General features: G+C 44.4%; 1 protein-coding gene across 1 annotated transcript in view; it reads left to right on the plus strand.

The window, feature by feature from the left end:
• LOC129148787 (acyl-coenzyme A synthetase ACSM1, mitochondrial-like) overlaps nucleotides 1-15,177 on the plus strand; it is a 52,843-nt gene that overhangs the window by 27,557 nt on the left and 10,109 nt on the right. Inside the window, exons 7-9 of the mRNA XM_054714521.1 lie at nucleotides 610-733; nucleotides 2,864-2,944; nucleotides 3,436-3,537. Coding sequence (XP_054570496.1) covers nucleotides 610-733; nucleotides 2,864-2,944; nucleotides 3,436-3,537 — 307 coding nt within the window. The remainder of the gene's footprint in view (nucleotides 1-609; nucleotides 734-2,863; nucleotides 2,945-3,435; nucleotides 3,538-15,177) is intronic.

Genomic DNA, 15,177 nt, shown 5'->3' on the forward strand with positions numbered 1-15,177 from the left:
GAGCCAAACCGGTTTTGGCCCAAAATTCCTTCTTAAAGGGCTGCTACCTGTGACCCCTGTCCTGTTTTCCAACACCCAGCCCAATCTTCCTTGATGACCAGAGCAATTCACTGACAACCCCTAACTTGCATTCTCCACTCGGGAACACAAAGCCCTTCAGTTCACATAAACCGTCTCCCCCGAGGCAGGAAGTGCAGTCCGATAACCCCCAGCGTGTCCCCGGAGTCCTAGCCTTCACGCCCTCACGGTTTATAAAACATCGCTCTTTCCACACAGAAGCTTCCCTCAGACGAGGTTCCAATGTCCAAATTTAGTTGGATCCCTAACTGAACCCCTTAGTCTCATCACCACCACCACCCGCCCCAGCCAGAAGGATCCCTAACTGAACCCCTTAGCCTCATCACCACCACCCCATCCCCCCAATGAAGAACAATTTATAGGGAGTGAACCCGGAAGTGAATGAGGTCCAACCGGAAGTGAGTGACCTCCAACCGGAAAACAGGTAAGCAAGTGAGGAAGCAGAAAGGTGGATGGGCTCCTCAATCCTGGGCCTGAGTAGGAGGTCGAGGGCCTGCTCTGAAGCTCTGTGGACACCTTGTCTCCCCCAAGCCTCAGGTTCCCCACTCTGGAGCATTGCACTACCGGCGGGGAGGCCCTGCTGCCCGAGGAGCAAGAGAAGTGGAGAGAACAGACAGGCCTTCTGCTCCACCAAATCTACGGGCAGTCGGAAACGGTAGGTGGACGGGCCCCGCAGGGCCACCCAGCCCAGCAGAGGAGCTGAATCTGCCAGAGCGTGCGCACAGGCCCCACTGTGTGCATAGACCCCACTGTGTGCACAGCCAGCAGAGGGCGGCTCTGGAGTTCCATGCTGATTGGCCCCAAATCAGTTTGCAGAGAGAGAATTCACACACAGTCATCGACTTGTCAAGACCCCAGTGTGCTGACGGCTATTGGACAAAACCTTCCATGGGGGTCTGAGGACAGGGCTACGTCCCTGGGACCAGGGAGCTGGGAGGAGCGATGGCAATGGAGGTGCCTCGGGCCTCACAGAGGCCCTGCCTGCGAATGCTGCCCACATCACCCTCCCTCCCTAGAACAGCAACCACAGGGCCAGGCAGGAGCTGGCCCCGAAGCTCATCTCTGGGTGTGTATGAGGGCAGCACACACGTGTGATTGTGGGGCACAAGCAGGAGGGAGGGACGGAGCAGAAGCATCACACACACACATACACACACACACACACACACACACACACACACAGTGTGACCCCCAAGGGTGTCAGTGAGTACGCAGTGGGCAGGAAGTGCAGCCTGCTGTGCTGTCTGGACCCTCAAGGGCTTCAGTGGTAGGAGGAGGGGTAGACTCTCTCCCGAAGCATCCTCAACCCCCTGATGCTGACACAGCCACTCGCCTGCCTTCCACCATCCCGTCAGCTCACAGAGTCACCCCTCTCAGGACCTGTAGGGCAGGCTCTCTTGGTCCTAATTCACATGTTTGTCTGACCGTGTGTTGTTTTTGAGAAAAAAGTTTTATTTTGGTCAGTGAAGTGGTCTGCTTCCAGGCCTGAGAAGTGTGAGGGCTCTAGGCCTGACGTTGCTTGGCTCACAGTTCACTATTGGATCAGGAGAAGCACCTGCTACACCCATAATCCCGCCCCTTGGCTTCCATTGCTTGAGCCACAGATACTCCTCCTGGCCACACGGAGCCTCAATGCTCAAAGCTCTTGCAACCCGCTCCCTCCCCTGTGGGCGTTGCCGCGTCCTGAAGAGTGAGCAGCAGCTTGGAGAGGCAGACCTTCCTCTGCCAGGAGCTCCGGTCTCAGTTCCTCTCAGCATCGCCAATGGCAGCGTCAAGCCCATAGGCAGACCATGGAACCTGCCAGAAGCTCGACCTCCCTGTCTCCAAAATGGGAATAGAATGCCGACCCTGTGGGAGGCTGTGAGGGGAGTGGAGGGAGTGTGCAAGCCCTGGCAATACCCAGCCTTCATATCCCCCAGGGCAGGCTCGCTGTCCTCACTGATGTGGGGGGTCATATGCCAGGTGTCAGGGGTGCAGAGCCAAAGGGGCCGTTTCTAAGCTCAGACACTTGTTATCTATGGAGGGAAACACCCCCAAAAGTGAATATAATGCCCTGTTGGCAACAACAGAAATGTGGCGGAAATGCCACCTGAGGACCATCGCCCAGGACTTCTCATGGGGCCTGAGTCTGGGCTGGTTACCATAAGGAGCCAGGTGAACTCACTGGTGGGAGCCTGAGCAGCTTCCCGCCCCGCAGGCCCTGAGAGGGGGTGCCCACCCGACCCTTTGACAAAGGAGACCCAGGGCATTAACTCATCTGTGTGACTGTGCAGGCTGAGCTTTAGGACAGATGTGAGCTTCAGAGAACCAGGAAGGAGGCGTAGTTCACCAGGAGGGCAAATGGGGGTGGGAGTGGTGGCAGAGGCACAGCCTAAGTGATTCCAGCGCAGCCCCGAGGGCAGATGAGGCAGGGTTCCTGTCAGGATCAGTGTTGAGTAAGTGTTGGTCAAATGGACACATGCCTGGCATGCAGTGGGCACTCCCCACCCACCACACCCCCACAGCCCGAGCTCAGCCCTGTGCTCCTTTCTTGGCCTCCCCCACGGGACCCTGTGGCCCCAGCAGGTAGCACTGGACCAGTACATGTCCCATGTCGGGCGCAGTGAATGTCTACTGAAGACCTGTCCCATGCCCTGAGCCCAGGACGCAGAGCTTCCAGCTCCCCCACAGGCTCTATGAGCAGCGCCCCATGGCCCTGTGAGCAGGGGTGCCGTGAACCATTCTTGCTGCTCTGTGACCCGCCTGGAGCCTTTGACAACTGGTCTTCTCTTCCTTTTGTGCACAGGGATTGACTTGCGGCACTGCCCGGGGGTCACAGGTCAAGCCTGGTTCCATGGGGAAAGCCATCCCACCCTTCGACATGCAGGTTTGGTCTTAAAGGCGTGGCCAGGGAGCACTGAGGGCTCAGCTGGGATCAACCCGTGTGACACCAGGTGGCAGAAGAGCCGCGCCCCCTGCCCGAGTTGGCCCTCCTCCTCTCCTAGGTCCCCTCTGGTTTCCTGGGAGGGTCAGTATTGTGGGCATCAGTGCAGCTCACCGTGCCCGCCGAGGCCACGCACACAGCCGTGGCACACAGGACCTGGAGGCGTGCCGGCAGCTCTGTCCACCCTCCGGGCTCTTAGCTTGTCCTGACCCTGTTTTCTAGCTTGAAGACACATGCGGTGTCCACACCAGGAAACAAACACGCCCATGACTAGCTGATTTCAAAGACTTGACAGCTTCATTCTGTTTTCTGACAGGGATCTCCCCATGGTCCCCACTGGTGTCACACGCATAAGCCAGGCAGAGCTTGGGGGGGGGGTGGGGGGCAGGAGGGCTGGGAGCCCTGCAGGGGGCCTCACAGACCTCTTGCTCCAGATCATCGACGACAAGGGCAACATCCTGCCGCCCAACACTGAAGGCAACCTTGGCATCAGGATCAAGCCCACCAAGCCCATCGGCCTCTTCATGTTGTATGAGGTGAGGGCACCCCTCCTGCAGCTCCTGGCCTGAGCACCCCTACAGCAATAAGTGAGGGGACTCAACTCTGCATCCTGAGACTCCTCCCATCTCCCGTTAAGTGCTCCAGTTCAGTGAAGCCAGGTCTAGTTCACGCAAAGCTCACAGCCTTTCCTCTCCTGACCCATGTGGCACTGGTGCGGTAGAGAAGCCGGGCTTCGGAATCATCAGACTTGGGGCTGATGATTAAGAATGCAGGCTTCGGCCGAAACCAGTTTGGCTCAGTGGATAGAGCGTCGGTCTTCGGACTGGAAGGTCCCAGGTTCAATTCCAGTCAAGGGCATGTACATTGGTTGCGGGCACATCCCCCATGGGGGGTGTGCAGGAGGCAGCTGGTCGATGTCTCTCTCTCATCCATGTTTCTAGCTCTCTATCCCTCTCCCTTCCTCTCTGTGAAAAGTCAATAAAATATATTAAAAAAAAAAAAAAAAGAATGCAGGCTTCGGCTGGGTTCACATCCTACCTCCAATTTACCAACGCAGTGTGCACAAACCTGGTAACTGTCCTGAGCCTCCTGAGGCCTCCCTACCCCACTCCTCAGAGAAAACCACCTGCAGACCGTAGGGGTCATGTGTTTCCCCGTGTCAAATACATGGCAGAGCTACAGTTCAAACCCATGTCTTTCAGCCCCAGAGCCTAATGGGAAATCCAGGGATCACAGAAACCTGTGATGGGTTCTAAGGAAACCTGCTGAGACTCCCGACCAGATAAAGCCTAGCCCTCCCAGGGTAGTAGAGGCCACTAAGAGGAAATCCTCAGCTTCCAAGGTGGGCCATGGAAGGCTGGGCACACCTGAAATGGATCTCAGATTCCATCTCCTTTCTCCAAAAGAACAGCCATCAGAGGCTCTTTAGGTGTCCCTGTTGTCATCATTGTGGCCTCCAGGGGGCGCTTCTCCTCATGTGATACTATCTACCCACAGTAAAATCTGCTGGCTAAACCATTCATCAATTTTGTTTGTCTTTTCAAAGATCCAGCTCTTGGTTTCATTGATTTTTTTTTTGTATTTTTTTTTAGTCTTTATGTCATTTATTTCTGCTCTAATCTTTATTATTGCCTTCCTTCTACTTACTCTGGGCTTTTCTTCTTGTCCTCTTTCTAGTTCTTTCAGTTGAAGGGTTAAATAGTTTATTGTAAATTTTTCTTTTTTTTTTATTTTATTATTTTTTATTTTAATTTTATTTTATTGCTTAAAGTATTACAAAGAGTAGTATATATGTCTCCTTTTTTCCCCCAATTGACCTTTCCCCGGTCTCCTCTACCCCACTGTTTCTTATGTCCATTGGTTATGCTTATATGCATGCATACAAGTCCTTTATTTGATCTCTTACCTCCCCCCAAACCTTCCTAGTCTTCCTCTGTATTTTGACAGTCTGTTCCATGCTGCTCTGCCTCTGTATCTATTTTTGTTCATCAGTTTATAATGTTCTTTATTACCCATAAATGAGTGAGATCATGTGCTATTTTTCTTTCATTGACTGGCCTATTTCACTTAGCATAATGCTCTCCAGTTCCATCCATGCTGTTGCAAATGGTAAGAATTCCTTCTTTTTTACAGCAGTGTAGTATTCCATTGTGTAGATGTACCACAGTTTTCTAATCCACTCATCTGCTGATGGGCACTTAGGCTGTTTCCAAATCTTTTTTTTTTTTTTTTTTTTTTTTTAATATTTTTTATTGAGGTATTATATGTGTACATATCTTATCATTACCCCCCCACCCCACACCCACACATGCCCTCCCCCCCAGAGTTTTGCGTCCATTGTTTATGCTTATATGCATGCATACAAGTCCTTCGTTTGATTTCATAACTCCCCCACCTCTCCCTAACTTTCCCCCTGTAATTTGAAAGTCTGTTTGATGCTTTACTGTCTCTGTATCTATCTTTTGTTCATCACTTTATACTGATCTTTACTATCCCTAAATGAGTGGGATCATGTGGTATTTTTCTTTCATTGACTGGCTTATTTCACTTAGCATAATGTTCTCCAATTCCATCCAGGTTGCTGCAAATGATGAGAATTCCTTCTTTTTTATGGCAGCATAGTATTCCATTGTGTAGATGTACCACAGTTTTCTGATCCAGTCATCTGCTGACGGGCATCTAGGCTGTTTCCAAATCTTAGCTATGGTGAATTGTGCTGCTATGAACATAGGGGTGCATATATCCTTTCTGATTGGTGTTTCTAGTTTCTTCGGATATATTCCCAGGAGTGGGATTACTGGGTCAAATGGGAGCTCCATTTTCAGTTTTTTGAGGAAGCTCCATACTGTTCTCCACAGTGGCTGCACCAGTCTGCATTCCCACCAGCAGTGCACGAGGGTTCCTTTTTCTCCGCATCCTCGCCAACACTTGTCGTTTGTTGATTTGTTGATGATAGCCATTCTGACAGGTGTGAGATGGTACCGCATTGTTGTTTTGATTTGCATCTCTCGGATAATTAGTGACGTTGAGCATGTTTTCATGTGTCTCTTGGCCTTCCTTCTGTCTTCTTTTGAAAAGCTTCTATTTAGGTCTGTTGCCCATTTCTTTATTGGATCATTTATCTTCCTTTTATTAAGTTGTATAAGCTGCATGTAGATGTTGGAGATCAAACCTTTATCAGTGATGCCATTTGCAAATATGTTCTCCCATGCAGTAGGCCTTCTTGTTGTTTTGTTAATGGTTTCTTTTGCTGTGAAAAAGCTTTTTATTTTGATGTAGTCCCATTTGTTAATTTTCTCTTTAGCTTCCATTGCCCTAGGGGCAGTGTCAGTGAAGAATTTCTTTTGGCATATGTCTGAGATTTTGCTACCTGTGGATTGCTCTAGTATTTTTATGGTTTCCCGTCTTATGTTTAAGTCCTGTATCCATTTTGAGTTTATTTTTGTGTATGGCGTAAGTTGGTGATCAAGCTTCATTTTTTTGCATGTATCTGTCCAATTTTCCCAACACCATTTATTGAAGAGACTGTCTTGACTCCATTGTATGTTCATGCCTCCTTTGTCAAATATTAATTGAGCATAGTGGTTTGGGTCAATATCTGGATTCTCTATTCTGTTCCACTGATCTATATGTCTGTTCTTGTGCCAGTACCAGGCTGTTTTGAGAACAGTGGCTTTGTAATACAGCTTGAAATCTGGTATTGAGATCCCTCCTACTTTATTCTTCTTTCGCAGGATTGCTGTGGCTATTCGGGGTCTTTTTTTATTCCAGATGAATTTTTGGAGAGTTCTTTCAAGGTCGGTGAAATATGCCATTGGTATTTTAATGGGGAGTGCATTGAATCTATAGATTGCTTTGGGTAGTATGGACATTTTAATGATGTTGATTCTACCAATCCATGAACATGGTATGTTCTTCCATCTGTTTACGTCTTCCTCTATCTCTTTTTTCAGTGTCCTGTAGTTTTCCGTGTATAGGTCTTTTACCTCCTTAGTTAAGTTTATTCCTAGGTATCTTAATTTTTTTGGTGCGATGGTAAATGGAATTGCCTTTTTAGTCTCTCTGTCTGTAAGTTCACTATTGGTGTATAGAAAGGCCATAGATTTCTTGGCGTTAATTTTGTATCCTGCTACATTGCCAAATTCATTTATTAAGTCTATTAGTTTTTTGACGGAGTCTTTCGGATTTTTTATGTACAATATCATGTCGTCTGCAAATAAAGACAGCTTTACTTGTTCTTTTCCAATTTGGATGCCTTTTATTTCTTCTTCTTGTCTAATTGCAATGGCTAATACTTCCAGTACTATGTCAAACAGGAGTGGTGAGAGTGGGCATCCCTGTCTTGTTCCTGTTCTTAGGGGAAATGTTTTTAGTTTTTGTCCATTGAGTATGATGTTTGCTGTGGGTTTATCATATATAGCTTTTATTATGTTGAGGTATGAGCCTTCTATTCCCACCTTGTTGAGAGTTTTTATCAAGAAAGGGTGTTGGATTTTGTCAAATGCTTTTTCTGCATCAATTGATATGACTATGTGATTTTTATCTCTCAATTTGTTTATGTGATGTATCACGTTTATTGATTTGCGGATATTATACCATCCTTGCATTCCTGGGATAAATCCTACTTGGTCATGGTGTATGATCTTTCTGATGTACTGCTGGAGCCGATTTGCTAGAATTTTGTTGAGGATTTTGGCATCTATGTTCATGAGGGATATTGGCCTGTAATTCTCTTTCATTGTGTTGTCTTTATCTGGTTTTGGTATTAGGATGATGCTGGCTTCATAGAAGGAGCTTGGAAGTGTTCCTTCCTCTTGAATTTTTTGAAATAGTCTGAGGAGGATAGGTTTTAGTTCTTCCTTGAATGTTTGGTAAAACTCTCCTGTGAAGCCATCAGGCCCCGGGCTTTTGTTTGCCGGAAGCTTCTTGATGACTGCTTCAATTTCGTCCATAGTTATTGGCCTATTGAGCTCTTTAGATTCTTCTTGATTGATTTTAGGAAGGTTATATTTTTCTAGGAATATGTCCATTTCCTCCAGGTTGTCCAGTTTGTTGGAATAGAGTTGTTCGTAGTATTTTGTAACAATCCTTTGTATCTCAGCGGGGTCTGTTGTTATTTCACCTCTTTCATTTCTGATTTTGTTTATTTGGGTCCTCTCTCTTTGCTTCTTGGTGAGCCTGGCTAGAGGTCCATCAATCTTGTTTATCTTTTCAAAGAACCAGCTCTTGGTTTTGTTGATCTTTCGTATTGTTTCTTTGGTCTCTATGTCATTTATCTCCGCTCTGATCTTTGTTATTTCCTTCCTTCTGGTTACAGTGGGCTTTTCTTGCTGCTCTTTTTCTAGCTCTTTGAGTTGTAGGTTTAAGTAATTTATTACCATTGATTCTTGTTTTTTGCAATAGGCTTGTAGAGCTATGAACTTCCCTCTCAAGACTGCTTTCGCTGTGTCCCAAAGATTTTGGATTGTTGTGTTTTCATTGTCATTTGTTGCCATGATGTTTTTTATTTCTTCCTTGATCTCTCTGGTGACCCAGTCATGGTTTAATAGCATGCTGTTTAGTCTCCAAGTGTTTGATTTCTTTGGATTGTATTTATTGTAGTTGATTTCCAGTTTTATGCCACTGTGATCTGAGAAGACGCTTGATATAATTTCTATCTTCTTGAATTTGAAGAGACTTTGCCTGTGACCCAGCATATGGTCTATCTTTGAAAATGACCCATGTGCACTTGAGAAGAATGTATATTCTGTGGCTTTGGGGTGAAATGTTCTAAAGATGTCAATTAATTCCATCTGGTCTAGTGATTCATTTAGGATTGCTGTTTCTTTGCTGATTTTTTGTTTAGAGGATTTGTCCAGTGGTGATAGTGGGGTATTAAAGTCTCCTACTATGATTGTATTACTATTAATCTCTCCCTTGAAATCTTCCAGGAGTTTTTTTATGTATTTGGGTGCTCCTATATTGGGAGCATATATGTTTACCAGAATTATTTCTTCTTGTTGGATTTCTCCCTTTAGTATTATGAAGTGGCCTTCTTTATCTCTTGTTATGGCATTTACTTTGAGGTCTATTTTGTCAGATATAAGTATTGCTACCCCAGCTTTTTTTTCATTTCCATTTGCCTGAAAGATATTTTTCCATCCCTTCACTTTCAATCTGTGTGAGTCTCTTGTTCTGAGGTGGGTCTCTTGTAGACAGCATATATATGGGTCGTGTTTTTTTATCCATTCAGCTACTCGATATCTTTTGATTGGAGCATTTAGTCCATTTACATTTAAAGATATTACTGAAAGGTATTTGTTTGTGGTCATATCTATTTTTGTGTCTATATTCCTTCTTACCTGTTTATTTCTTCTTTTTACAGTATTCCCTTTAGCAATTCTTGCATTGCTGGTTTGGTGGTAATAAACTCCTTAAGCCTTTTTTTATCTGCAAAGCTCCTGATTTCCCCTTCAATTTTGATTGATAGTCTTGCTGGATATAGTATTCTTGGATTCAGTCCTTTGCTTTGCAACACTTTGTATACCTCCGTCCATTCACTTCTAGCTTGTTGTGTTTCTGTTGAGTAATCATTTGACAATCTGATGGGTGTTCCTTTGTAGGTAACTCTCTGTCTCTCTCTTGCCGCCTTTAAGATTCTCTCTTTATCATTTATATTTGCCATTGAAATTATGACATGTCTTGGTGTGTGTCTTTTGGGGTTGATCCTGCTTGGGACTCTCTGTACTTGCGTAACTTTTATCTTTCCCATATCCGGGAAGTTTTCTGTCATTATTTCTTCAAATAGATTTTCTAATCCCTGCTGCTCTTCTTGTCCTTCTGGCAGCCCTATTATACGCATGTTACTTCGTTTCATGTTGTCCCGAAGCTCCCTTAGGCTTTCCTCTTGCTTTTTAATTTTTTTCTCCAATTGCTGTTGAGATTGAGCTTGTTTCTGTACCTGATCTTCTAACTCACTAATTCGGTCCTCTGCTTCTTGTAGTCTACTGTTGAAACTTTCCATGGTGTTTTTGATTGTAGCTATATCACTTTTCATTTCTTCCTGATTCTTGCATAAGTTGTTGATTTTCTCATCCATCCGATGTATAAATTCCACGACCATTACTCTAAACTCCTTTTCGGTCATGTTGCAAGCTTCAGCTTCACTGATTTCCTTTCTTGGCGACTCCACATTTTCTTTCCTCTGTGAGTTATTTCGTTTCCCCATTCTGGCTATCACCAGAAAGCTCAAGCTTCCGTTTGCGTGGACCTGGGCCGTGTGCTGTGGGGACTTCGCTCCACCCGAGTTTCACTGAAGTGCTCTGACACTAGGATGTGTGGCTGCCTTTGGTTGGTGGGAACCAGACTTGCCCAGGGTCAGTGTCCCCAGTGTTCCGTGTGGTCTCGTGTGCACACTTAGATTCAGGGGCCCTGTCTGCACCACACTGTTGGTATGTGCCGAAAATGAGATCCTTAGCAAGTGCCAGGAGTCAGAGTTTCCCTGTGTCTGCACCAAGACTAGAGTGTCAGAGTCTCTGTTGCCTTGTGCGGTTTCTCGTTGAGACTCAGGGTCCCTATGTGTGCATGCACCAACAATTGGGGTCGCTGGCTCTTAGTGTGAATGCGCTGTGAGTCAGGGATCCCAGGCAGCTGTGTCCGGCGTGCCAAATTCCCTGAAGTGGAGCTGCGACCTGTGTGTGCTCTCTCTACTGAGCCAAACCGGCTAGGGCGCACACTCTTAATTTCCTGAAGGTGAGCTGGCTCCGTGCACTCTACAGGAGTCCCGGAAGGGGGGCGGAGTCTGTCCTGCGGCCAAATTCCCCAAAAGGGAAGCCCCTCTGTGCAAGCACCAAGATTCCCCGAAGGGGGAGCTGCGACCCGCAAGCCAAATTCCCCCAAATTCTCCGAAGGGGAGCCCTCTGTGCGCACTGACAGATTTCCCCAACAGGGAGCTGATTCTCTCCTGTGCGCTCGCGCGAGCGCCAAATTCCCTGAGGGGGAGCGAGTCCCTGCGCAAAGCTCTGTGGCTTGGGCGAGAGGCGGATCTATCAGTTAAAATGGCGCTGTCTGCGTGCCTGCGGGGAGGGGGTAGGCTCTTTGACTCACGGAATTCTGCCGGGACGTCTGGATTCTTGTTGTTTGTTGGTCTGAAGCTGTGATAGCAGTTCTCTGTCCCCAGTGGCTGCAGGGTCCTGGTTTGTGTCAGAAGCCAGGATCCGAGTCTCAGGCAGCTCTGTTTCTCAAGATGGCGTGGTCTCCGCGTCCGCAACAGCCGCGGAGATGTGTCCGCTTTGTGCGCGGGGCTCCGCTGTCTAGGACTGCCCGGTTAGGCAGCCCCTTGGAAGACGTGCAGAATCTAACTGACCCTAGCTCTTACACACACACACCACACACGTCTACACTCTTCTCTATGGGTTCCTCACTCACACTCTCTCTCTCCCTACCTTCCTGCCGGTCGCCATCCCAAACCTGTTTCCAAATCTTGACTATGATAAATTGTGGTTCTATGAACATAGGGATACATATATCCTTTCTGAATGGTGTTTCTGGTTTCTTGGGATATAGTCCTAGAAGTGGGATTACTGGTTCAAATGGGAGTTCCATTTTTAATTTTTTGAGGAAACTCCATACTGTCTTCCACAGCGGCTGCACCACTCTGCATTCCCACCAGCACTGAAGGAGGCTTCCTTTTTCTCCACATCCTCTCCAGCACTTGTCATTTGTTGATTTGTTGATGATAGCCGTTCTGACAGGTGTGAGGTGGTACCTCATTGTTGTTTTGATTTGCATCTCTCAGATGATTAGTGACTTTGAGCATGTTTTCATATGCCTCTTGGCTTTCTGAATGTCCTCTTTCAAAAAGTGTCTATTTAGGTCCTCTGCCAATTTTTTGATTGAATTGTTTATCTTCCTTTTGTTAAGCTGTATGAATTCCCTGTAAATGTTGGAGATTAAACCTTTATCAGAGAAAACATTGGCAAATATGTCCTCCCATGTAGTGGGCTTTCTTGTTGTTTTGTTGATGGTTTCTTTTGCTGTGCAGAAGCTTTTTATTTTGATGTAGTCCCATTTGTTTATTTTCTCTTTAGTTTCCATTGCCCTAGGAGCTCTATTGGTAAAGATATTGCTATGACATGTCTGCTATTTTGCTGCCTATGGCTTCTTCTAAGATTTTTATGGTTTCCCGGCTTACATTTAAGTCCTTTATCCATTTTGAGTTTATTTCTGTGTATGGTGTAAGTTGGTGGTCTAGTTTCATTTTTTTTGCAAGCATCTGTCCAGTTTTTCCAACACCATTTATTGAAGAGACTATCTTGACTCCATTGATGCTCATGCCTCTTTTGTCAAATATTAATTGTGCATACTGGCTTGTATTGATTTCTGGGTTCTCTGTTCTGTTCCATTGGTCTATGTGTCTGTTCTGGTGCCAGTATGAGGCAGTTTTGAGAACAGTGGCTTTGTAGTATAGCTTGATATCTGATATTGTGATCCCTCCAACATTGTTCTTCTTTCTCAAGATTGCTGCAGCTATTCTAGTCTTTTTTTATTCCAGATGAATTTTTGGAGAGTTTGTTCTAGGTCTTTGAAATATGCCATTGGTTTTTAAATGAGGATTGCGTTGAATTCATAGATTGCTTTGGGTAGTATGGACATTTTAATGATTTTGATTCTACCAATCTGTGAACATGGTATATTCTTCCATTTGTTCATGTCTTCCTCTATCTCTTTTATAATGTCCTATAGTTTTCAGAGTACAGGTCTTTTATGTCCTTAGTTATGTTTATTCTTAGGTATCTCAATTTTTTTGGTGCAATGGTAAATGGGGTTGTTTTTTTCGCTTCTCTTTCTGTGAGTTCATTACTAGTGTATAAAAAGGCCATAGATTTTTGGGTGTTAATTTTGTATCCTGCTACTTTGCCAAATTCACTTATTAGGTCCAGTAGTTTTTGATGGGGTCCTGGGAGTTTTCTACGGATTGTATCATGTCATCTGCGAATAAGGACAGTTTTACTTCTTCTTTTCCAAGTTGGATGTCTTTATTTCTTCTTCTTGTCTGATCGATATGGCTAGCACTTCCAGTACTATATTGAACAGGAGTGGTGAAAGTGGGCATCCCTGTCTTGTTCCCGTTCTTAGGGGAAATAAGTTCAGTTTTTGCCCATTGAGTATGATGTTTGCTGTAGGTTTGTCATATAAGGCTTTTATTATGTTGCAGTATGATCCCTCGATTCCCACTTTGCTGAGAGTTTTTATCAAGAAAAGGTGTTGGATTTTGTCAGATGCTTTTTCAGCATTGATTGATATGATTATGTGATTTTTGTCTCTCAGTTTGTTTATTTGATGTATCACATTTATTGATTTGCGGATATTGTACCATCCTTGTATCCCCAGAATAAATCCCACTTGGTTGTGGTGTATGATCTTTCTAATGTAATGCTGAATTATATTTACAGAATTTTGTTGAGGATTTTGGCATCTATGTGTATTAAGGATATTGGCCTGTAGTTCTCTTTTTTAGTTGTGTCTTTATCTGATTTTGGAATTAGGGGAATGCTGGCTTCATAGAAAGAGCTTAGAAGTGTGCCTTCCTCTTGAATTCTTTGATAGTCTGAGGAGAACAGGTTTTAGTTCTTCTTTGAGTGCTTGGTAGAACTCCCCTGTAAAGCCATCTGGACCAGAGCTTTTGTTTGCTGGAAGATTTTTTTTATTGCTCCTTCAATTTCTTCATTAGTTATAGGCCTATTCAGGGTTTTTTTATTCTTCTTGATTGAGTTTTGGTAGCTTGTATTTTCTAAGAATATGTTCATTTTATCTAGGTTGTCCATTTTGTTGGAATAGAGTTGTTCATAGTATTTTTTATAACCATTTGTATTTCTGTGGAATCAGTTGTTACATGGCCTTTTTCATGTCTGATTTTGTTTATTTAGGTCCTCTCTCTTTGCTTCTTGGTGAGCCTGGCTAGAGGTTCATCAATCTTGTTTATCCTTTCAAAGAACCAGCTCTTGCTTTTGTTGATCTTTTGTATTGGTTTTTTGGTCTCTATGTCATTTGTCTCCACATTGATCTTTATTATTTCCTTCCTTCTGCTTATCCTGGGCTTTTCTTGTTGCTCTCTTTCTAACTCTTGAGTTGTAGGGTTAGATAATTTATTACCATCTTTTTTTGTTTTTTGAGATAGGTCTGCAGAGCTATGAACTTCCCTCTCAAGACTGCTTTCTCTGTATCCCTTAGATTTTGGATTGTTGTGTTTTCATTTGTTGCCATGATGTTTTTTGTTTCTTCTTTGATCTCTTTGGTAGACCAATCATTGTTTAATAACATGCTACTTAGCGTCCATGTGTTTGAATGTTTGGGGGTGTTTTTACTGTAGTTAATTTCTAATTTAATTCCACTGTGATGTGAGAAATTGCTTGATATGATTTTGATCTTTGTGAACTTGTAGAGATTTGTTTTGTGTCCTAACATGTGGTCTATCTTTGTGCATGATCCATGGGCACTTGAGAAAAATGTACTATATTCTTCTACTTTAGGGTGAAATGTTCTATAAATGTCAATTACATCCATCTGACCCAGTGTGTCCTTTAGAGTCACTGTCTCTTTGACATGTTTTTGTCTGGAATATCTATCCAGTGAAATCAGCAGGGTGATAAAGTGCCCTACTATGACTGTGTTCTTGTCAATCTCTCCCCTAGAAGTTAAAGTCTACCAGTTTTTTAAATATATTTAGGTGCTCCTATATTGGGTGTATATATGTTTACCAAGGTTCTATCCTATTGTTGGATACAACCCCTTTTGTATGATGTACTAAAGTGATCGTTATTATCTTTTGTGATGGCCTTCACTGTGAAGTCTATTTTGTCGGATATGAGTATTGCTACTCCAGCTTTTCTTTTTCCTTTCCATTTGCATGGAAAACTTTTTTTCCATTCCTTCACTCTCATCATGTGCATGTCTTTTGTTCTGAGGTGGGTCTCTTACAGAGAGCATATAGTTGGCTAATGTTTTTGTATCCATTCAGCTATCCTGTGCCTTTTGATTGGACCATTAATTTCATTTACACTTAGGGTTATTATTGATAGGTACTTATTTATTACCATTTTAATTCTGTATGTGTAGGTTTCTCTCTCTGTTTCTCCTTCTCATTACAGCAGTCCCTATAGCATTTCTTGTAATGCTGGCTTGGTGGTGATGTACTC

This window comes from Eptesicus fuscus, chromosome 4 (genome assembly GCF_027574615.1).
Source record: "Eptesicus fuscus isolate TK198812 chromosome 4, DD_ASM_mEF_20220401, whole genome shotgun sequence".
Lineage (NCBI taxonomy): Eukaryota > Metazoa > Chordata > Mammalia > Chiroptera > Vespertilionidae > Eptesicus > Eptesicus fuscus.